We start from the raw sequence: 24,054 nt of genomic DNA, 5'->3' as shown, positions 1-24,054 counted from the left end.
GGAGGGTCCCAGCACACTTTCAATCATAACTAGCATCAACAAAAGGCAAAAGGTTAGGGGGTAACCATGCCAACAGTGGCATTTTCCTACAACTCTATTTTGTATTCCAGTGCTGGAATAACTTATAAATCCAGATGTTAGAATCGTGCAAATGCTTAAGAAGCAGGATATCAGCCCTTCCACTGATAGGGAAGGTAAAACTGGCTGCAGAACCTCTTATACAAAAACGTAGGCCCTATTTGATCAGGTAGAAGCTGAAATATTGGAGGATCCAATTTTATGGTCTCAAAAAATACAAGTCCCATTTGCTATCCTTGACTGCTTCAGTCACCATCTTCTTCAGCGGAGAAACTCAGACAGTGAGTTTTTACCAGTGGTGACTTCTAAGCATTATCTGCCTTTCAGTTTCTATCTTCTCTCCCCTGTTCCTCCCGAATATATGGAAGATATTTTTAAAAGGTCAAAGAAGATGTTTGACAGGATTTGTTTTTGCTTTTTAATGCCCACCCACAGAATCACAGAAGCAATTCAGAATGCGCAACAGGAGCTTTTGAAAATTATTTTTTAGAGACTGTTGGGGTAAGTGGCATAAGTACCCGCATCCATCACTGTATTTATGTTGCCACAAATATTCTTCAGAAACCATTCAGTATAGCAGTCATCCAGGCCAATAGGTGTTATGTCTTTTGATACAGATTCAGAAAAGATCTGGGAGGTGAATGTACTGGCTGTAGGAATTGCCTGATACTGAGTCAGGGAGTCCTTTTCTCTGCTCCTTCTAGTTCATAGAGGCAAGATAGTTAGTGCAGAGTCAACATTTTGTCCAGGTGATTCTACTCCCATTGAATAATATCCTTAGTTTGGAAATGTTTTTCATGGAAGTAAGATCTTTATAACTTTACCAGAACAATCCACCACTGGAGCTTAAAGCTGATTTTTCCCCCCTGCATTCAAGAAGTTGAATATTTCCACCGGGTTCTACTTCCTAAAGCTTATCAGCTTTATGCCTCCCAGACAAGCTTCCTGTGATATGGGGAGGTGGAGAATGTGGCTGAAGAGTATTATTTCCTGGTCCTCCTATGGGCTACGGAAATGGCTCATTTCCTTTAGGTGAAGAGTGTAATTTCTTTCTTCTTTCTCAAAAATCAGTCTTGAATACCATACCTGGGCTGCAGAGTTTAGCTGTCGCTTCCTGCTGTAGTTTCCTTCCTTATCTTGACCAGTTCTTCTCTTTAATCAGTAACAGATTGGTCTAAAAAAAAAAGCAACATGGTTTATTTTGCTCTCACTGCCTTTCATACATTCAGTAACACCATTCTTATGAGTTTGTATTTCTGAATGCCTGTTACTCCACAAACAACTAGAATGGGCAATTTCCTTACCTGTATACCCATAACCATACCTAATTTCCAGATGCTTTCCCCAGTAGAGCTTCTTTTCCCTTTTAAAAAAAAAAGTATTTGTTAGTTTTATATTCTGGTCTTCATGTGGCATTAAGGGCGAGCCTCTGATGTGGATGCCATGACTGTAGCTTCTGGTACTTTCTGATTTAGAGTGCTGTGGTGCTGTTAGATTTCAAATTGGGTAATCAGGAAGGAGCTCAAGGTAATATTGTCTACGGAAAATATCAATAAAGCCCATATTTGTGATCCTTGAATTAAAAAACAAAAAAGAAACCTCTGAACACAAATCTGGTATACTTTTGGCTTCTACATTTTAGTTCTTTCTTCCAGCGGAGGATCAATGAAGCTGCATTCTTTGAATAGTCTAATTCAGTCTGCATAGTGAGTCTAATTCAGTCTGCATAGTGAGGTCCTCTGGATGCTCATTTTAGCAAGCTAATTCACTAATTTAAGTTAAATCACACATTCTAGCATGTTTTCGAGACAGTGCTGTGTGACAAGAAGCATTGTCACCTGCCCTTTTTAGGTCGAAGCCTACTAGACAGTGCAGCTGTCTGGTTTGCTAAAGACATCTTAGAGACATTCAGAAAGCTTCCCTGGGAATACATTCCTCCTGTTTCTTACCAATGACTTTGTGGTTTATAACTCACTTGTTCTGGCTTTCTATTTGCTAGATTTATTCGTTTTCGGATGTCAAGTGTGAGTTCATCCCCCTACACCCAAGGAGTAAAGCCTTTTCACACTACCTCCCCATGTATTCTTCCATGAGTGCTCCTTTCTGTAAACCGGTCTGTAAATCTTGTTTTTATCTTAACACGTTTGGCGTGCATTTAGAGACAAAGTTTAAATGTCAGTCTCTGTCTTCTGAGGGAGCCTGATGTTTTCTTTTCTTTCTCTTAAACACACTGTTGTTGGATACTGGGTGTAGGAAAGGGTTTTTTCCTAGCACCCAACAGCAATTAAATTAACTCAAGTATTTCAGATTATTTCAGAATTAGAAAAACACAAATGAAGTATATGTTTGTTAATTCTGAAGTGTGTTAGAAACAAATACTTTAATATGATCGAAACAAAACACTAGGTGATGGCATTTCTACACATTGTTTGTGCACTGTATATGTTTATTAGTAAAGCTATATCTGTGCAAATATACTGGTCGTTTTAGTTAATGTTATGTTGTCTCTACACAACACCATGCCACTGCACTGTACTCTGCACCACTCCACATCACTGCACTCTATGCCTCTCTACTCTGCACCACTCTACTCTGTGCCAGTGAACTCTGCACAACTGCACTGTACATCACTCCAGCCTAGGCCACTCCACTTTACTCTGCACAACTCCACCCTACATCACTTCCCAGTACTGCACTCTAGGCCACTGTACTCTAAGCCAATACTGTCCATGCCAATGCACTTTACTCTGTCCCTTTCTACACCCCTTCACTCTACTCCAATCCACTGTGTGCCACTCCTAATCTACTCTGCACCACTGCACTTTGCTATTGCACTCTACACCACTTTACTCTATGCCGTTACACTCTACGGCGCTCTGCTGTGCGCCACTTTACTCTACCCCGTACTCTATACCATTGCAGTCTACGCAAATGCACTCTGCATCACTACTCTCTACTTTGCAATACTGAAGTCTCTGCAACTGAACTCTACGCAGTTCTAATCTGCTCTGCTGCACTCTGTGCCAATGCACTCTACGTCACTGTACTCTGCATCACTCCACCCTCTGCCACTGCACTCTGCATCACTCCACTCTCCTCTACTCTGCATCATTCCAGTATGTGCCTCTATATGCCACTGCACTCTGCCACTCTAATCTGCACCACTTTTCTCTGCACAAATGCACTGTACACCACTGTATTCTATGCCAGTCTACTCTGCACATCTCCACACCACTGCACTCTACTATGCACTACTCTCAACTGTGCTACTGCATTCTACAATGCTGCATTGTACGCTGCTGATCTCTGTGCCACTGCACTTTATGCCACTGTACTCCGCAACACTCTACACCAATGCACTCTACTCCAGCCAACTTTACTCTACATCTCTCCACTGCACTCTGCTCTTCACCACTGCAATCTACACCACTCTACTCCACACCACTCTACTCTGTGCTACTGCATGCTACACCATGCATTCTATGCCACTGCACTCAGACACACTATTCTTCAACACTGAACTCAATGCCACTCTACTCTGCCCTACTACATTCATGCGACTGCACTCTATGCCAGTGCACTCTACTCTGTCCCTGCACTCTATGGCACTATACTCTACACCACTCTGCATCACTCTGCGCCACTCTGCTCTGACCCACTCTATGCCACTGGACTCTATGCCACACTACTTTGCACCACTGCACTTTACACCAGTCCATCTTCTCCACTCTACACACCTGCACTTTACACCACTCTACTTTGCATCTGCACCACTGCACTCTATACCACTGCACTGTACACCACTGAATTATATGCTGCTGCACAGTACACTATTATACTCTTCAACACCATATGCCAATGCACCCTACAGCAGTCCATTCTAAGCAACTCCAATGTATGCCATTCTGCGCAACTCCAATCTATGCCACTCCACTCTACAACACTCTTCGACATTCCACTCTGACAATCTACGCCAGGCTCTTTTATGCCACTAACTTGTAGCTGTGCTGAACAGCAGACATGCTGGTGTACAAAATGGCTAAACATATTGCCAAAGCCAATAGCTCTTGCATGGGCAAGACTTATAGACTTTGTCAATACTTGTTTCCTTTGTGTAGGTAGAAGTTGACACTTAGGTTGGATGACTTAGCTGCCCGTTTTTTTTAAAACATTTTTTTTTTTAACCTTTCTGTTTTTGTTTTTACCTATGTTGCCATAGTTGTACCAAAGCACCACCTATTTAAAAAACGTAAAGTAAGAGCTATCTCACCAAGTGTCACAGGCCAGCTTAATTTTCTGTACTCAACAGTGCAGACTCTGCTAAGACCACATGATGAATGCATCTTTAATGTTGATCAGGTACGACTTGAAGCAGTTTGAATTTCCACATGACAGAGGATCGGTGTGATTGATACTGACAAGGTGGTCATTCTGCTCAGAAAGTATAGAACGAGAGCTGCTGAAGAAGAGGTGGAAAGGAAAGCACCACTGACATTTTAGTCTTGGCCCCTTGATCCACCTCTGGAAAAAATACTGTTGTACTGATTTTCATTTTTGATTTGTGTTTTTCTATCATTAGAGAAGTAATTAAGCTTGGGTACACATTGCTAGTCCGGGCCAATTTTTTCTGGACAACAGTTTTAAAAATGGTGTATGTGTGGCAGTGATGATGTGATATTTCAGGGACCATGAGACCTATATTCTTCATTTTGTTGTCAAAACATAGATTTTGGGGTTCTAGTAGTCTTATAGAGACAGAAAATAACTCCTCAGAGCAACCCTTCCACCATTTTCCAAAGTGACAGCTCTCTAATAATGTGTTTTAGCCATCATATTGGTAATTTATTTTTATATTGCTTTTGTTTCAGGATTTCCATTGATTCAAATTCGTAAACATGAGCGAAGCAGTTGGTAGCAGAGTATCTTTAGCTCCAGAGCAGAGTGTTGAGGACTCCTTCCACTGAGAGAAATGTGTCATATAGTAATCCGAATGAAAAGTTAACATCAACTTCGGGTGGACGGAAGAGAGTTCAAGATGCTGCAGAAATACGGCAAGATGAAGTTCACAAAAGACTGCAATTGAAGAGGATAAAATACTTTACCATTGTAACAAGTGCTACAAGTTGTATACAACGGAAAAAACCTTGAAGACAGTTGTCAAAATATAGCAGAAACCAGTGAATCACAACAAGAATCCTGAGTCTTCTGAGAAAGCGATGACAACCAAACCCAGTGCCCATCCACTTAGAAGATCAATGGCTACCCCTCGTCCTCCTCCAACAACTGTTCAGAATGCAGAGGATCTTCAATGTGTTATCTGTGGTTTAGCCAGAACATGGGCCAAAGGTATTGACGAAATAACAAAGTACAGAGTATGTGAGTCTTAAAGGGCAAACGTTTTTATCTGCAGCTAGTTTCTTTCAAGATGAAGTTTTCAGCCGAGCAGCTGATCTAAACAGCAAGGTAAATATATTTGCGGCGGATTTGTATGCCCACCTGAACTGCATGCATGCAGACATTCAAAAATATAAATGTACAATGAGCTCCGAGCAGCAACGTAACTGCCAGCCTTAAGTTAAGTTTGCACTCTTTGAAAAAGCAAATGAAGTTTTAAAGCCACTCTTGAGTGCTGGCTACAGATTCACATTCAGTGAGATCACAGAAATAATGGTCAATACTGAAACTTTATTAATCCATAATAATGAAATTAAGATTTTTCTGGTGGGAATGTACAATGACAGAATTTGTTTTTGTCAGTCTAACAAAAAGAATGAGCAACTTATGGTGTTCTTAGCTGATTTGACTCCTGAAATTCTTGCTGTCAAAATAAGATCACAGGATGCAGTAAATCCGCAGGAACCATTTCAAGAAACGTCCTGAAAGATTAAAATTTTGAACTTAATGACAAATTTTGTGATACCCTAGAGCTCCACAAACATGGGAGTCCACAAGAATGCCTGATGTTGTCTTACATTTTTTTTAAGTCATTGTATAATATCAGCAAAGCAAAACTATTACAAACGAAAGTTCTTGAGTTCAGACCAGAAGCCAACAACATTGATGATGGCTTTGAAGAAATAAGCGAAGAAGTGGAAGACAGTCCAGTGAACCGACAGGCTTATGCTGTGCAAAAGCACTGTCTTTTCCAAATCATGTTTTATTAATTACATCACAGCAAAAGGAAAACTCTGCTACACATGATGACTGCCCACGCAATCTATGACAAGTGCAGAAGTAGAGAATGAATCACTTCAATGAATAAGATTGGTGTATCAACAAGCTAAAATGACAAAGTGCGGAACAGGAATTTGTTAGCAGCTCATGCTGTAAAATCGTGCGAAGCTGACAGCACACCTCTTCCAAGTCACTTTATTAGGAAAGGATGTACAATTGCAGCAACTTTATTATTTTGATTTTGGAGACCGCTCTTCTTTGTCTGGAACATCTAGCACACATGATACTGCCATGGTTCTTTTTCAAGACTGTACCAATGAAGTAGCAGCTGGAAAACCAGTTGTGGCAGCTCTAGGCATAAACAAACGAAACTGCAAACTTATAACCCAACTGCCTTGCCAACGTGTGCAAAATCACTACAAGCCATCAACATGTCCCAGTCTGTCAGAACGTTTCAAAGTGGCTGCGGACATGAACCTTCTTCTGCCTGATGGTGCGGTCCACAAAGCTGATTTAACTGAATTTATCATATTGCTTATTTGGTGCGGACTGAAGAATGAAAAAAAATAATTTACTCAGTGGGCAAGAATTCATGCTCTGATCTCCCAAAATACTGTCCCACTGAAGAACGTTGGGTTTTTACCAGTAATTACCTTTTCCAGTCACAAACTACATAACAGTATACACAACTCTAAAACAATTTCCAAATGTGCATGCTCAGTGTGAAGATCTTGCCAATTTTCTGCAATGAAAGTATTTTCTGTATTGTAGCTGACATTTTTATGAGCGATTCAGTAGAGTTTGATGATATTTATCCAATGATGGGTGTTTGCTACATAACAAACGTCATGTGGTGCGCAGGAAATTGTCTCAGTGGATGTGGCATAGACAGTGCACTTATTGAGGTTGAAATCTTTGGAAGCAAAACTGTCCAGTCAGTATTGAGCGTAACTCATTATGTTTGTTTATTACAAAGTATGCTTATCATATCTGAGGCTATAGAAACATTGCATTGGAATGCTCTTTGGATAAAGAAAGACAAATTAAGTTTTGCATATCTTATCTCAGAAGTGAACAAGGCACAGTGTGTGCTTCATTCAAAAGACATAATGCAAAGGCTAGCAATGTTCAGTACACTCAGTTCAAAATCATAAAACTTGAAAAACAAGTTTGTTGATTTGTTTATAGAATATGAAGAAAAATCAGAACTTTGCAACTACTGGGGAAATGTTTTACACATGATAGCTCTAGTGAAAAAATTGGTACATGATGATCGGGAAGGTGATTGGGAGCAGCACGTAAAGACTGTGGTGTCACTGATTACTGTGTTTTACGAATTCAGTTGCATAAACTACCTGAGATATGGGTCCTGGTATTTGAAAAGAGTGAACAAGCTAGAGGTGGAAAACCATACCTCTACAAAAAATTCATCCAAAAACATTTTCAATGTTGTGGCTCCATATATGAGACTGGAACAGACGATCCAGAGATCACAGAAAAGCTCCAAGGGAATTGTTGGTCAGACATGTAAAAGTGAATATGTTGCTCAATGGCAGCTAGTTTCCAATTAAGTCCTTTCTATTTGCAATGTTTTCAGAGAGATGACAAATTCAGAATTAATGGACCATCGTGAAACTGTTCCTCACCACTAACGTGTGGGAAAGAGAGGGGAACATTTTCATAAACATTTTGACAGCCTTCTTAGTATCATGCAGCAGCAAACACCTTTGAAATGACTGAGCCTGTGCAACTACCCAACTTCGTGACCAAACAATATGTGGACAACGATATAAAGACATGTCTACTAGATGTCCTGGAATATGGATTTAAACTATACTCAGAAGTGAAGCAGGAGAGATTTGTATTGAAAGAGAAAAGGCTGTTTGACATAATCACTAAAGATAAACTTCCACACTTTAATTGCCATAGTAAGAGTTTTGTCCAGCCAGCCACTACAAAACAGGTTACAAAAAAAAACTTTTGCAAGCACATAGAGGGATGGATATAGCAAAAGAAAAAGGGGTGAATTTATCAAGGACATTCTGTTGCATGATCTTCTTCCAACAAACGCATTATTTAATGAAGATGCTGAAGCCAAACCAGTGAAGCACAAACTTGTACAAGAGCTTGAAAAAAAACTTTCAGTTGAAGAATTTCAATTTGAAAAGGTGTCCTCATTGAAAACTACTGTTGTTATGGACAATATTTCACCATTGCAAATGGTCAAGATTTGATCCATGCAAATCTTCAGAGAGGTTGTTCAGACTGTTCAACAGATATTAAAATCAGTGTGCACCGTGTAAGAACTGTGCATTGTCTTTGACAGTTATCTTGAACTATCTGTCAAAGAATGTGAGAGAATCAGACGAATGTCTACATGTGGAACAATTGACCTTGCTTGCATGAAAAATTAGAGATGTTAACTCACCAAAACATGGCTGATGCTTCAGTGAACACTGAATTTCCAATTATTGCAAGTGGAATGATTGTCAATGAGGAGTTGGTGCCTCCAGAGATATATTCAAAAGGTACGGGCCATATTGTTCAAGAACTTAACAGCAAATTGAAGGAAGATGACCTTTGTGTTATGCCACATGTTGAGTGGGCTGTTTGAAATGATTCCAATCGAGTCATTGTACTATCAAATGACACAGATATTATTATTGTGCTACTTAGATCTGTTGAAAAGTTCATAAGTCAAGGATTGTCAGAGTTATGGATAAATTATGGAACAGGTGAGGAAAGACCCTTAATCCAGCTTCGTATTCTGTACAAACAACTTGACCCAGAGATGCACAGTGCTCTTATCAAGGCCCGTAGTCTTAAACTTGGAGCTTTAACTGCTGAACCTATGAAGTTCCTAAAAGGATTTGCTGAGATAGAAGAAGAATGTGACTTTAAAGATGTAGAAAAATACCTTGGGCGTGTGTGGAAAATGAGTTCTAACTGTCACACATTTGATGATCTTCAGTACAGCGAGTTCAAGAGATCAGTCTCGCTAAGTGACCTTCCAAAGACGTCCTATTCTGTGCGTGGACACATTAAAAGAGCGTTTTTTCTTGATCAAAGATGTGTAAATGTTTTGGATCATGCATATATGGAGGAAGATCCGTGTGAACTTGGTTGGAAAGATATTTATGGGGTCCTAAAGCCTACAAAATTTCTAAAGTCTTTACTACAGAACTTACATGTACTTGCAAAACATGTGCTACAAAAAGATGTCCCTGTCGATATGTGCCTCTCAAATGTTCAACATCCTGAAAATGTACCACGAGTGATTGCCAAAACAAATAAAGTGAACTATGAAATTTTTTTTAATACAGGAGCGATAAACAAAAAAATTTCATATTCAGATCATAAATATTGCTTGGTGTATACATAAAAGGACTAAAAAACATTGTTATTTGTTTCATTTCTATATATGTCTCTTCTTCCTCTATTATATCCGCCATTTTGAAAAATGGCGGAAGGGTTGCCCCCAGAGTTATTTAAGACAACTTGACCCCCCAATACCTATGTTTTGACACCAAAATGAAGTATATAGGGCTCATGGTTTCTGAAATATTACATCATCACTGCAAAGCAGCTGCCATTTTTAAAAATGTCATCCAGAAAATTTCGTCCTGGATCAGCAATTTTTACCCAAGCTAAATTACTTCTCTAATCGTCAAAAAAACACAAATCAAAATGTAAATCTCTAGACAATAATTTTTTTTTTGTGGGAGGTATACCAGAGGGCCGGGATTATTTCCATCCACGGAAAGCAGATCACACATTAAACCGATACATTCTATAAATTGTTTGTACAGTATGCAACTTTATTTATTGATCCCATGAATTGCTGAGATGGCACCCTTTGTCACTGGTCATTGTATTCCTGCATTGTAGAAAAGAGTTTACCTTTATTTATTAGTCACATCTCCAGACCTGTATCTCCAAAATGGCATGAGGAAAAGGGCAGAATTCCCACATAACCTAGATGCCATGTGTTTAAACCCTGTTGACCTTGATATGATCTTCCTCCCAGTAGAAAGTTGTGCGAGCTCCCCTTTAGTGGGTAGGTGGAAGTATACAGGTTCCTGTAGGTGATTCAACTTACATGTGCCCCTGTACTGTCTTCAGACCACACATACGCAGGTTTTTGTCTGACAGTTTTTCAGCATTATTTCAGTATGTGTTTATAGCAGGCCCTTTGAGCTGCCTGTGCGACTAGTGATGCTGTGGCCACAACCCAGGGATGCTGTTAGATTTGCTGCTTTAGAAATTAGTAAAATTGTTTCAGTTTTCCCGCTTAGGATCTCTATTGTCCAATTTAGCTCTCTTCTTATGTACTTTCTTGTTTACTGTCTATATCCCATCCTCCCACTCCAGTATCTCCTCTTGATCCTCTTAACTTTTCATGTACATTTCATTGTGCAATTTCTATAGCCTGCTTGATATTCCAGTCTTTCCTACTATAAGTACTATTTCTCTGTGGCTTGTGATGTGTAGACAGAAGATATGTCTTAATTACTGTCTTTAGTTGCTTGTCTATTTAGATGGCTCGTCTTCATTTCACACAATTTCTTCATTAACAGTGTTTTGTCTCTCTTATCTATTTACGTGGCCCAACCCACATAAATAGAAATTCAATGGCATGGTGAGTGCAAAAACAGCATAGGCCACAGTGATCCCCTCCTTTTGTTTTCCAGTTATTAATTGGGTTGCGACGCATACTGCCTGTCTTGCTGGCGACACCAGTTCTGTGATTGTATAATCCGTACTGATAAAGTTATATTTGGAAGATCACAACCATGAATTTAAGAGGGTATCACACTTGCTGTGCTCTGCTTCTCCCTAGGGAGGTTCCTCGTCTGCCAGTTCCAGAAAGTGTGTTGCACATGTTCCAAGATAACCCAGAAGATCAGATCAACGAAGACGTTAACAAACATGGAGGACGAGTGCGCAGTTTCCCTCATGAGCGAGGTAACTGGGCAACCCATGTCTATACACCGTGTAAGTCGAATTTACTAAAATATCTGTGTCCAGCATTTTGCACACGTTGGTTTGGTCACATACCGTTTGCCTGTCTACTTATGCACTTCACTGCCTGGTGCTTTATACCTTCCATTTTATTCTGAATGTTTAAATGCTGTAATTCTAGTCCTTTAGGGCAGCACCGAACTTTAAATAGCAAGATTTATTCCTCAAAATTGCGTGGGTGGTTATTAAGTGGGAAGAAGCAGGTTTTAATTTGAAATGTGTGCCTTCATTTTTTTCCCCAAATTGCTAGAAGGAGGAAGTCAGTGAAATATTCAGGGAGGATAACATAAGTGAGTTTTTTCTCTGCTGCTTGTAATCTTGATAGGGACTCTGTACAGGTGTAGAGGCCAGTGCCTGCATATTGCTAGTGAGATTAGGGTGGGGGCAAATTTGACGGGATCAGTTGCTTCAGAACAGTGGGTTCCTGAGAAAAGGTAGAAGAATATTTACTCAAACTTCTAAGCATGCGAAGGAGGACTTGACCTCTTATTCTTGGTGGCGTTGTCTCATCAGAGCAGCATTGCCAATGGACAGATTCCCATGGGCCTTCCTTTGATGCAGATGTGTATCTCATTGACACATGTCATTTGGGAGTGACATGATGTGAGCACACGCTTGGCAAGAGCTGAGGAGATCAGACTACAGACAGTTTCTTTGATTTGATCTGACAAAAGCTTAATTTGGTGAGTGCCGCTAGAGAACCACTGTACAGTTTATATAAGTAATGAAAAATACTGGCACTATTACATAGCTTTAAACTGGCAAGAATGCTGGGATTTTTAGACTTCTACATTTAATTTGAACAGTGAAGCTTCAAGTTCAATAATGGTTATTCCTGTTGATGGAAAAAACAAGGACAGGCGGAACGTTGGGAGTTACTACTTATGTTCCATTATTTCCAAAGAATACCCTGGTAATATCATAGAACAGTACTGGAGCAGCATTAAGCAGCATTAACCCACCTTCTTGGGGTTGGTGATGTTGAGCCAGTAAGTGGAAGACATAATCGTAAGCATAGCAGTATGCACAAAACACGATATATCAGTCCGGCATCACACTGCTGGAATGCAGATGATTACTTCTTTTGTCTGGGTGCTAGCATGACGGTGCTAGAAAAGAAAAAGGTTCCCTGGTTCTATAAAACAAATATGCTGCCCCATGTCTTGAGATTTTCTGAAACAGATGCACCACTTACATTCCAGAACATGATACATAGGAATTAAATATTAACATGGCTAGAGTAACCAGTTACTCTAGTGAAAGTAGGTTGCTATCAATTACATTAGAATAAAATTAAACTTGTTAAACCGTGGAGTGGTCAGCTATGAGTGATGTGGTGGCACTGTCCATCTAGCAAAAATAGAGCAGCTGTAAAGATGGCGACCGAGGATGTAGATCTTGCCTCAACATGTAGAGCATTTAAGGTGGTTTAGGGGTTGGGAGTGGAGATCTGGCAAAGGGCAAGAAGTAAGAAGGTGTGCCTGAGGTAGGGTTTAAGGTTGAGATTCGTCATCCATAGCAAACCTTCCTAATGACAGTTGAAAGATGTGGATCTTGAGAGTTTCCAGAAGGCTTGCCCACTGGTGGATTTTGTTAACCTGTTCTGTGCCTTGGATGAGGTGATCTTGTCCAAGGCCCCGGTTCCCGGGTGCCTTGGACGAGATCACCTCGTCCTGCACCCCGGAACCGGGGGGAGCGCTAGCCCTCCCCCCATGGGCCACCCACCCACACCCCCCGGGCGTGGATGGAAGGGGAATCCCTTCCCCTTCCACCCCCGACCCCCACCCCTGTGACGTCAGCGCGCTGATTGTCACATAGGCCTCCTCCTTCGCGCTGGAAGCTCAGCTTCCAGCGTGCTCGGAAGAGAAATGAAAAGCATTTCTCTTCCGATCACGTGGAGGAGGCCGAGAGAGGCTTCAAAGGGAAGGAAAGGAATTTCCTTCCCTTTGAAGTCTCTCTCAGCATTTCAAAAGCCGGATTGTAAAGCAATCCGGCTTTTGAAACGCCCACCAGACACCAGGGATTTCTTTTCTTTTTGGTAATTGGCATAAGGGTGCGACCCCTTGGGCAAGGGTCGCTCCCGGGGGGGCATTTTTTTAAAGGCCTTTTCGGCCTATTATTAGGGCGATCTGCCCCCAGGGATCTTTTTTTTTTTTTTAAGAGGTGGGGAGCGACCCCTTAGGCAAGGGTCTCTCCCCTAGGGGTCAAATTACATTTAGGCCATTTCTGCCCCCCTTGGGGGCAGTTTGGCCTATTTTTATGAGGCCAATCTGCCCCCAAGGGTACAGAAACCACTAGACATTAGGGAGTTTTTTTTTTCTTTGTGAATCTTATTTTTTTGTTTTTTTTTAAGAGGTGGGGAGCGACCCCTTAGGCAAGGGTCGCTCCCCTAGGGGTCAAATTACATTTAGGCCATTTCTGCCCCCCTTGGGGGCAGATTGGCCTATTTTTATGAGGCCAATCTGCCCCCAACGGTACAGAAACCACTAGACACTAGGGAGTTTTTTTTTTCTTTGTGAATTTCACGCAAGGGGAGCAACCCCTTAGGCAAGAGTCGTTCCCCTGGGGGGCAAATTTATTTTAGGCCGTCGCTGCCCCCTTGGGGGCAGATCAGCCTATTTTAATTAGGCCGATTGGGGGCAGAAACCACTAGGCACCGGGGATTTTTTTGTTGTTGTTGTTTTACAGATGGTGAGCGACCCCTTAGGCAAGGGTCGCTCCCCTGGAGGGGCAAATTGTATTTAGGCCATTTCTGCCGCCCTTGGGGGCAGATCGGTCGATTTTAAGCACCGGGGCTCTTTTTTTTTTTTGCGCCAATGTCACGCAAGGGGAGCGACCCCGTAGGCAAGGGTCGCTCCCCGGGGGGGTTGGGGGCATATTTATTTTAGGCCATTTCTGCCCCTCCTGGGGCCGGATGAGCTAAAGGCCAAAATCCACAGGTATGCACTTTGTAAAAAACACCTCTGTTTTCTGTGAAAAAATGTGATGTGTCCACGTTGTGTTTTGGGGCATTTCCTGTTGCAGGCGCTAGGCTTACCCACACAACTGAGGTATCATTTTTATCAGGAGACTTGGTGGAACGCTGGGTGGAAGGAAATCTGTGGCTCCTCTCAGATGCCAGAACTTTCTTTCACCGAAATGTGAGGAAAACGTGTTTTTTTAGCCAAATTTCGAGGTTTGCAAAGGATTCTGGGTAATAGAACCTGGTCAGAGCCCCACAAGTCACCCCATCTTGGATTCCCCTAGGTCTCTAGTTTTCAAAAATGCACAGGTTTGGTAGGTTTCCCTAGGTGCCGGCTGAGCTAGAGGCCAAAATCTACAGGTAGGCACTTTGCAAAAAACACCTCTGTTTTCTTTCAGAAAATGTGATGTGTCCACGTTGTGTTTTGGGGCATTTCCTGTTGCGGGCTCTAGGCCTACCCACACAAGTGAGGTATCCTTTTTATCGGGAGACTTGGGGGAACATAGAATAGCAAAACAAGTGTTATTGCCCCTTGTCTTTCTCTACATTTTTTCCTTCCAAATATAAGAGAGTGTGTAAAAAAGACGTCTATTTGAGAAATGCCCTGTAATTCACATGCTAGTATGGGCCCCCTGGAATTCAGAGATGTGCAGACAACCACTGTTCCTCAACACCTTATCTTGTGCCCATTTTGGAAATACAAAGGTTTTCTTGATAGCTATTTTTCACTCTTTATATTTCAGCAAATGAATTGCTGTATACCCGGTATAGAATGAAAACCCACTGCAGGGTGCTGCTCATTTATTGGCTCTGGGTACCTAGGGTTCTTGATGAACCTACAAGCCCATTATATCCCCGCAACCAGAAGAGTCCAGCAGACGTAACGGTATATTGCTTTCAATAATCTGACATTGCAGGAAAAAGTTACAGAGTAAAACGTAGAGAAAAATTGCTGTTTTTTTCACCTCAATTTCAATTTGTTTTTTTTTTCAGTTGTTATTTTCTGTAGGAAACTCTTGTAGGATCTACACAAATTACCCCTTGCTGAATTCAGAATTTTGTCTACTTTTCAGTAATGTTTAGGTTTCTGGTTTCACACCCATTTCTGTCACTGACTGGAAGGGGGCTGAAAGCACAAAAAATCGTAAAAATGGGGTATGTCCCAGTAAAATGCCATAATTGTGTTGAAAAATGTGGTTTTCTGATTCAAGTCTGCCTGTTCCTGAAAGCTGGGAAGCTGGTGATTACAGCACCGCAAACCCTTTGTTGATGACATTTTCAGGGAAAAAAACCACAAGCCTTCTTCTGCAGCCCCCTTTAAAAAAAACAAAAAACGAAATGTTCACTGTATTTTGGCCTCCTCCCGGGGAACCCACAAAGTCTGGGTACCTCTAGAATCCCTAGGATGTTGGAAAAAAAGGACGCAAATTTGGCATGGGTAGCTTATGTGGACAAAAAGTTATGAGGGCCTAAGCGAGAACTATTCCAAATAGGCAAAAAAAGGCCTGGCACAGGAGGGGGAAAAGGCCTGGCAGCGAAGGGGTTAAAGGATTGGAAGGAATAAATGGGAGTAGACGAGAGAGCAGTACATTAGATTTATGGTGGTACTTGAAAGATTCATCAGTGTTTGAATAGAGGAGATCCTTTGATGTTGATTGCTGTCGTCACGCACCAGTAGTAGCCTTTGTGATGAGACACCCACATTCTTCTTGGCAACGATTCTTTTTTTTTTTTATAACCAATTTTAATTTGTTTAAGCGTGAGAATACAACAAAAAAGGAAACAAAGACATGCCACTAAGTACATGATAACCCTATTGAATAAGGCAGGGCAATACGTTTCCACAGTCGACGACCCTCCCTCTCTCTCCAAAAGAACATGATAACATAGTTCACACAGGCAGACCCCTGTGAGCCCGCCACTTCCCCCAGATTTTCTCATATTTGTGGGGACAGCCCCACGCTTCGTAGATTTACTTTTCTAGTTGAGAGCACCAGTCCACTTTGGATTGCCACTTCAAGAGTGATGTCACCACCGGGCTTCGCCAGAGCTGTGCAGTGTCTCTCTTGGCCACCAGGCAAGCGACTCCTGTGAATATTCGGTCAGCTCTCAGCCCCCCAACTCCTCCAGAATGCCCAGCAGCGCCACCCTCACATTCAATATATGGGGCACCCAAGGACTGCTGAGATCTCCCGTTCCACCTCCACCCAAAATGGACTCATCTCAAGACACTCCCATGCCACATACAACAGGTGCGCCCCCAGTTGACCATATCTCATACAGGCGGGGGTCCCGGGCGAATATGTCTGAGTCGCCGTGGGGACAGGTATGTCATATGAAAGTAGTTTATCTGGATCATTCTTAACCTGGCGGAAATGGCCAGCCTCCTTGACGCAAAGCAGGCCTCACTCCAATCAACCTGATCCAGTTCCCCCACCCATGCCGCCCACCTGTCCTGCAGCCTAGTGAGGCCTTCAGGCGTGTTATTATGCAAGGATCGGTAGATCTGGGAAATGGCCCCTTTCTCCAAGCGCCATGTTACATGTCACAGGGGCATCAGCTTGGTGAGGCGTTGGTCCCAACCCGTCAACCGCAGCGCTGCCCGCCAACACTGCACCGCCACCCGTGTGCAGTCCGGGGTTGCTTGGGTGACCAGGTCACCATGAAACAGTCCCAGCAGGCCCTCAAAGCCAAGGTAACAGAGCTCCGAGCGGTAGGCCAGGTTGTCCCATCCCCCAGTAAACCTCTCATTGATCAGAATCAACTGAACCGCCAAGTAGTAAACGTAGAGGTCCGGCATGCCCAATCCACCCTCATAGAGAGATTTCCACGCTGAGCAAAAGCCACTCGGTGGCGCCCTCCCCCCTCAAATAAAGTAGATGAGAGATCGGAACCGGGCACGTGGCACCAAGGAGCGGAAGTTTGTCAGGATATACAAATAGCAGGGAGACAGATCATTTTTAAAATGGCATTGCGATCCAATGGGTTCAGAGGCAACTGATTCCAATGGACCAAAGCACCCCTCATAACGCGTGATAGGGGCTGGTAATTCCACTGCCATGCCAAATCCGGGAGCGGGGAGAGGTGAACACCCAAGTATTTAAAGGCGTTGTGCTTTACTCGGATGTCTGGGCACCAGTTCACTCCCCCAGCGGTGCCCTGCACCTCCACCAGCAATGACATCCTGGGGTTTAAGTATAACCCAAGGCTTTATCATACAGCTTCAGGAGCTCAAGGCAACGAGGGCCTGAGCTCTGGGGCCACCCCAGGGACACCAAAACTTCATTCGCAGATAAGGACACCCTGTCTTAATGGCTAGTCCCCCACCTCCAATCGTCAATCAACAGGTCACCACAGAAGGGGGCAGTCTAGTAGCTTGATGGCTAGAGCAAACAGTAAGGTGGAGAGGGGTCATCCCTGACGTGTCACCGCATCTGATCGGAAAGGGATCTGAACGAATGCCATTTACCCGCACCTGCACCGATGGGCTGATGGACCATGCTCCTGAATTTCGGGTAGAAGTCCATCTGATAAGACCCCCTCCAAGAAGTTCCATGCCAGGGTTTCGAAGGCCTTGAGAAAGTCCTCCAGGTGGAGTGCCAGCTCATCTCCCAGCCGATCTGCTGGTGATTGCACCACCTGCATCCGTCGGAGACAATGGACGTGCTCCTCGTCAGACCGGCGCTGCAATGTCTGACGGGCATATTATATGTATGACTTTGAAAAACGTTTTATATTGCCAGATTCCAATTCTTTTTTGGATAACATCAAATTATGGCGTCGGTATATAGACAACATTTTGGTTGTCTGGCAGGGTCCTATCACCGAGGTAGACGTTTTTACAACATGGGTCAATGGTTTGGATCCTTTTTTGAAATTCACCTAATCGATTTCAACCACCAAGATTCCATTCCTGGATTTGGTGATTAGTATTGATGGCGGCAAACTTAAGACATGCACATATCAAAAAACTACAGATCGCAATAGTCTGTTGTTGTATGAGAGCCGTCACCCCAAAGCGCTCCGAGATAATTTACCTTACGGCCAGTTTCTGCGTCTATGTCGCAATTGCAGCAATATGCATTCATTTGTCACGCAAGCTTCAGATCTGCAAAGTAAATTATGCAATCGTCACTATCCCAACAGAGTGGTAAATACTGCTTACAAACGAGCAAAGTATAGTGATAGGGACTCATTACTTCAGATGACCCCTAAGCCTTCAGAAATCAAACTGACCTGTGTGTCTACATTTACGCCACTGTCTAATACTATCAAGAAAGTAATTAACAAGAGTTGGGATATCCTCTGTAGTGGAGGAGAAAATATTCCTAAACCGTTGTTTGCTTTTAAAAGGACCACCAATATCAAAGATATGTTGGTCCATACTCTGCCCAGACCCCGTATTGTCTCCACCACACAAAGGTCCCTTTGGGATCTCCCGCTAGTTATAGGTCATTTCCCATGTGGTAACTGCAATGTATGTTCACTCACAAAACGCGTAGATTCCCTCGAATTAGAACCAATGGGGAAATGGCGGTTGTTGAAACATACCAATTGCAATACCCGCAATTGTGTTTACTTGATCACCTGCCCTTGTAATTTACGGTATGTAGGAATGACTACAAGAGCAGTAAAATTGAGAATAAATTAACACCGTAGTAATATTCGATGCGGTCGAGCCACGACCAAATTAAGTATTCACTACATAGAAGCAAACCATAGCCCGGAAGACGTGGTGGGTCGTACTGCAGACTTGCGCACAGAAGGGGACGAGACCTCTTTTTGAACTGGAGCAACGTTGGGTGTATAAACTTAACACACATCTCCAAGGGTTAAATGATGACATACCTTGGATCACTTTTTCGCTGTGAAGCACCCTTGTATTTTAGGAATATCATCTGTACTGTCTACCATATGTATGTTGGAACACATCTGCCATCCAGTATGGCCTTGTTACAGCTTGATCCTGCACCCTCTATTCTACTCTACTCTACTCTTGCTCCTAATAATTAGGACTCCTTAGTGTTCTCCCTGTTTCTCTTCTCTTTTTGGAACAGTGTATTTCATTACATAGTAGTATTCGACCGGGTATCCGTCAGGCCCTGCTGTTTTCCCAGATTGAAGCGTGGAGATGGCTTCCCCCACCTCCTCTTCTGACAGAGGTAGGTTCAGTACTGCCACCAAGGACAACAGAAGAGAGGGTAGCTGAATGTCACCCAGAATATGGTTTTCTTGTTCTGCTGTGGGCTGGGGGACTCTGGCATAAAGGTTCTTGTAATAGGAGGCAAAAGTGCGGGGTAGTTGCCAGCAGGTCTTCCTGTGCTGCACCCGTCTGATCCCTGGTAAGGGGCACCACTCGGGCCGAGACATCGAGGGTCGCCATCCAATAAAGCAGTTTTCCGGTCTTGTTGCCCAGGTCATAGACTCTTAGGTTCGAGGCCTGCCAATGCTGTTGACACCTGTCGGAACTGCCCACCAAAGCTCCAACTGCTGCCTCAAATCCTCCACCCGGGCCGTCTGTCTCGATGCTTCAGCTCTGCCATATATACCTCCAGTTCAGTTATCCTCCATGCCCGCTGGACTTCCACCGCCTGATGTACCCCTTAATGATGCCTCTCAAAGTAGGTTTGCTTGCCGCCCAGAGGGTCCCCGCCGAGGCCACTGAGGCATGGTTCTCTCCAAAGTAGTGCGTTAATTCTTGGTCAGTGAATTCAACACAGTCGGGGTCTTTCAAATACCAGGCGCTGAAGCGCCACATCGGTTGCACGTTCTGCGCCAGGGCACCCCAACTTAAGAGGACCGGCGCGTGGGGCGAGATACCGCGGGCCAGGATCTGTACTGAGGTCAAGGCTAGGAGATCTGCGGCCGGGAGCCATATTAAATCTATCTGCTCCTCTGTGTGATGGGCCGACGACCGATAGATAAATGCCGTTGTCTGCGGTGCCAAACCTGACATGCGTCTCACAGGCCCAAGGAGTCCGCCCAGTTCGATAGTTACATAGAATCCATGTGACGCCCCGTACGTTGGACAGTGGAAGTGTCTCGGAGTGGGCCCGGGACCGCTTCGAAGTCCCCTCCCAGAATAGCAGTTCCCTGCGGTAGGAAAACAAGCAGAGTGCGCAGTCCTGCCAGCATGGGCCAAAAAAGCTGCAGAGGAAGATAGCATGAAACGAAGTTGACTTGTCAACCTGCCAGGCGGCCCTCCACTCCTACATCCCTCCCCTGAGGGTCGGTGTGGACCTTGTCCACCAGCATGGGCAACGTCTTATAGGGCATGAGGGTCACACCCTGGAGCCCCTGGAGAAACCAGAGTAGTATAACCGGTCGTAACCAAAGCGACCGAGAAGCAAACATTGGGTTCCCACCAAGTGGGTCTCCTGTAAGAGAACTACCCGGGCGATATCTCCTAACATAACAAAGGACTGTGACTCTCTTGATGGGGTCTAACAGACCATTCACGTTCCAGGAGAGTACCGTAGACATATTGCAGGTGGAGGTAATGGCATTTAATGCAACTCTGGTCAAGCACAAAGGCTACTGTGGACAACCCATGGCAACGGCTTGGTCTGCATGTGACTGACTGCGTACGGGTCTAACCTGGAAAAAACAAAACAAAGGCAACAACCCAATACAATTCCTCCCAACGCCCCCAACCCGATCCAATATTTCTACCCTTGAAGCATCTGTGGGCCCTACTCAACACTTTTGCAACGTAGCAAAGTACAACAACAACATTTTTTTTGGGGGGAAGGGGGTCCTCAATATTTAGCAGTGCCATGTTTACGGATATGCAACCTGGCCATCACTATGAAGACAAAGTAAGAACATTCCAGTCTCTCAAACTACTGCCTATCCCCGGCCCAGGAGCCAGCCGCTGCCAGGTGTTCCGAGCTAAGTCTCAGAGTCTGGGCCTCTTCCCCTTCAGCCCTCTCACTCCAAGGGAGTCGGCGTGTCCTCTGCAAACACAGACAGGGCCGATCCGGCACCCGCAGCGGAGGCCTCAGGACGTGTCTGTCAGCAGCCCACTCCCAGGCTTGCTCCGGTGAGTCAAAGAAAAACTTGTTGGATTGGAAAATAACGGTTAGGTGAGTGGGGAAAAAAGAGCAGCTTCTAGTGCAAGTTCAGCGCACATAGTTTCTGTTTGACCGCCTGATGGACCTGCGTTTTTGCTGCACCGCCCTGGAGTAGTCTGGAAAAACCAAGATTTTGGAGTTCTGGTACCGGAGCGCTGTCTGACTTCTGGCTTTGCGCAGAATTGCATTGCGGTCTCTAAAGTTCAGGATCCTCAGGATTATTGGTCGGTGCGGCACGCCTACCGACGGTCGGGGCACCAGCGAGTAGTGCGCTCGTTCTATGATGAAGATAGAGGACAATTTCTCTTCAGGCATCCAGGTGCGAAACCAGGCCTCAAGCGCCACAGCCAGATCTGGAACGTCCAAAGCCTCCAGCAGGCCCTCCAGTCACAGGTTGTTGCACCAGGAATGGTTCTTGGCATCCTCTGCACGCTTGTGCAGCTCCGCCGTCGAGGAGGTGAGTTTAGAAACTTGACGCTTGAGGACAGCCACCTCGTCTTCTGATGTGGAAATGCGTTTCTCCGCTTCGGAGACTATTTCCATTATCCCGCGCAGGTCTTTCCGGATTGGGGAAAGGTCAACACAGAGTTGGTCGATCTTGTGCTCTAGAGCTTCTTGGGAGTCCTGGATTGCTTTAAGGATGGCACCAAGGTCTTGTTGCGACGCCACAGGCTCTGGGGAGGGACCAGCTGCTTTACTTGCACCATCTGACGCAGGAGTGGGGACCATTTACTGATCCATCGTAGTCTGGGCTTGGGCGGGCTGTGCTCCCTATGCCGGCCCATTGCTTGGCCGTACGGTTCCGCTGGGCTGCAGGTATGGAGAACTGCTGATCCAGTGGTGGCCCCAGCTGCCTGCTTTAGGAGGCCTCAACCCCATGGGCCACCGCCAGTCCCCCACTCCACCACGCCGCCTCCCTCTCAGCGAGTCTATGTGGCCCTGTGGCACTCTGTCTGCAGAAGGGGAACCCATGGGTCTAGGACCAGCTGGCCTCAAACTGGGGGGGGGGTGGGGGAGGCAGAAAGCGGGGCCGCTCCTCACACACCATCGATACCTGGGGCCTCCCCCGGCCAGCCTTCAAGCACCTCACCGCCTCCAGCTCTGCCCACAAGGCTCAACCGTCTCACGTCCAAGGGCCCCTACGCTGCTCCAGGGGGGCTGCCCTCGAAGTGGGCTCCCCCCACTGTTGTGAAGAAAAGGGGGGAAAATTATAGGGATAGGCGCTAACAGAATATCACCAAAACATTACTTTAACAATAGATAGTAAATATGGTGCTCCCGAACGGAGGGTCCTCCCAGCACCTCCAGTGTTTCTCCAATAGGAAAAACCAAACTGATTCAAAAAGCCAGGGCACTCGTATGAAATTAGATAAGAGTCTGTGCAGTTAGGTTCTTGGTCTTCGGAAAATCAATATATAATCCAAACAGAGTTAAAGTTCAGTGTCTTTATTCTTGTGCGAGGTTTTCATACATGTTCATCACATCAGAAAGATTCCATATGTGGTCATCACAACAACATCCAACAGCCAACACGTGTTTTGTCTCCGAGAAATTAATCTCATTGACTTCCTCAGGGCAAAATATAAGTAAGGTGTTAACATGAATAGATGGCTTATCCTAATCAAGTAAAACTCTTCAAGATAATGTACGATCAATAGAGAAAGAGTAGTGGGAATCACGTGACGGGGCAAAGCACTATTATCCCCGAGTCTTCGTGAGGGAGTGCTCATAAGTCAGCACGTATGGATCCAAAATCTTTTATGGTGCGATCTATAAACAAAACAGTTCTTTTGGGTAAATTCTTGTGTTGGGGGCGCTGTGTCTTGCTCCCCGATAATTAAGCTGGCGTGTATGTAGAGAAAAAGGACGTGTAAGCCCTCCGTCTCATCTAGAGGTATAAGGTATAGAAGAGACACAGAGTAAGGTCTCAGGAGTGTGTGTGAAACTCCTCGGCATGACGGGCTCCCCCCCACTGTCTTCTCCTTCGCCGCGGTGGTCACGAGTGGTGAGGGGGACACCACCTCCTGTGCGTCCCTGTCAGCCACCTCCCCACCTTACATCCAAGTTACAGCTGCCGCTCTGGTCTCTCCCGGACCTTGTCGTCATGGGCGTATGCTATTGTTGCCTCCCGCGCCTGTCTCAGGCCCTTCTCCACGTGCCTCAGGCCCGGAGTCTGCTGGGGCCCAGAATGGATCATTCGGCACCCGCCATCACAAGGCCAGACGGCCCCGCACCACACCACTGCTGAGTCTCTGCTGCAGCCGGGTCTGTTCCCTGCTTCTGTCTGCCGCTAGCTGCCCTGCCATCCCAGGGCTGAGGGGGGGGGGGGGGGCGAGGCAATACGGCTCCCCACTGGATCACTGTTCGGGGCCGCCGAGGCCTAAGCGCGGTATGCGACGCCCGCCATCTTAGGGTCAGGCGGGCCCGCGGCAGGCGCGTCTTGCAAGTTCTGCCTGCCTTTCCCTCTGCGTTGGCAAGCTCTTCTCCCTCCATTCTCCTTCACTACGTCTGTGGCCCCCAGGACTCCCAGGGTGCCGCTTGGTCAGGTAGGATCTGGTCGGATTACTAGAGGGCCATGGAGCTCTGATAGAACGCGGCCGCCATGCTGGCCGAATTAGACAGCCCCCGGAAACAATTCTTAGGTCTAGGCTTAAAGTGCACTTGTGCTTTTCAGTGGGAATGAGGTGGGTAAAATATTTTTGGGGTGAAAAGTAAGTAGCCTACCTTGAGACTCAGTTGAGTGTT

General features: G+C 44.9%; 1 protein-coding gene across 3 annotated transcripts in view; it reads left to right on the top strand.

The window, feature by feature from the left end:
- Positions 1–24,054, top strand: part of USB1 (U6 snRNA biogenesis phosphodiesterase 1) — a 222,805-nt gene that overhangs the window by 28,028 nt on the left and 170,723 nt on the right. For 2 of the 3 annotated variants that reach the window (XM_069217437.1, XM_069217439.1), the window contains exon 2: positions 11,093–11,247. In XM_069217437.1, coding sequence (XP_069073538.1) covers positions 11,093–11,247 — 155 coding nt within the window. The remainder of the gene's footprint in view (positions 1–11,092; positions 11,248–24,054) is intronic. The other variant, XM_069217438.1, reaches the window with a different exon arrangement.

The sequence above is a fragment of the Pleurodeles waltl genome, chromosome 12 (genome assembly GCF_031143425.1).
Source record: "Pleurodeles waltl isolate 20211129_DDA chromosome 12, aPleWal1.hap1.20221129, whole genome shotgun sequence".
Lineage (NCBI taxonomy): Eukaryota > Metazoa > Chordata > Amphibia > Caudata > Salamandridae > Pleurodeles > Pleurodeles waltl.
Note: the sequence above shows the minus strand (reverse complement) of the source record. Positions and strands in the feature narration are given on the sequence as shown.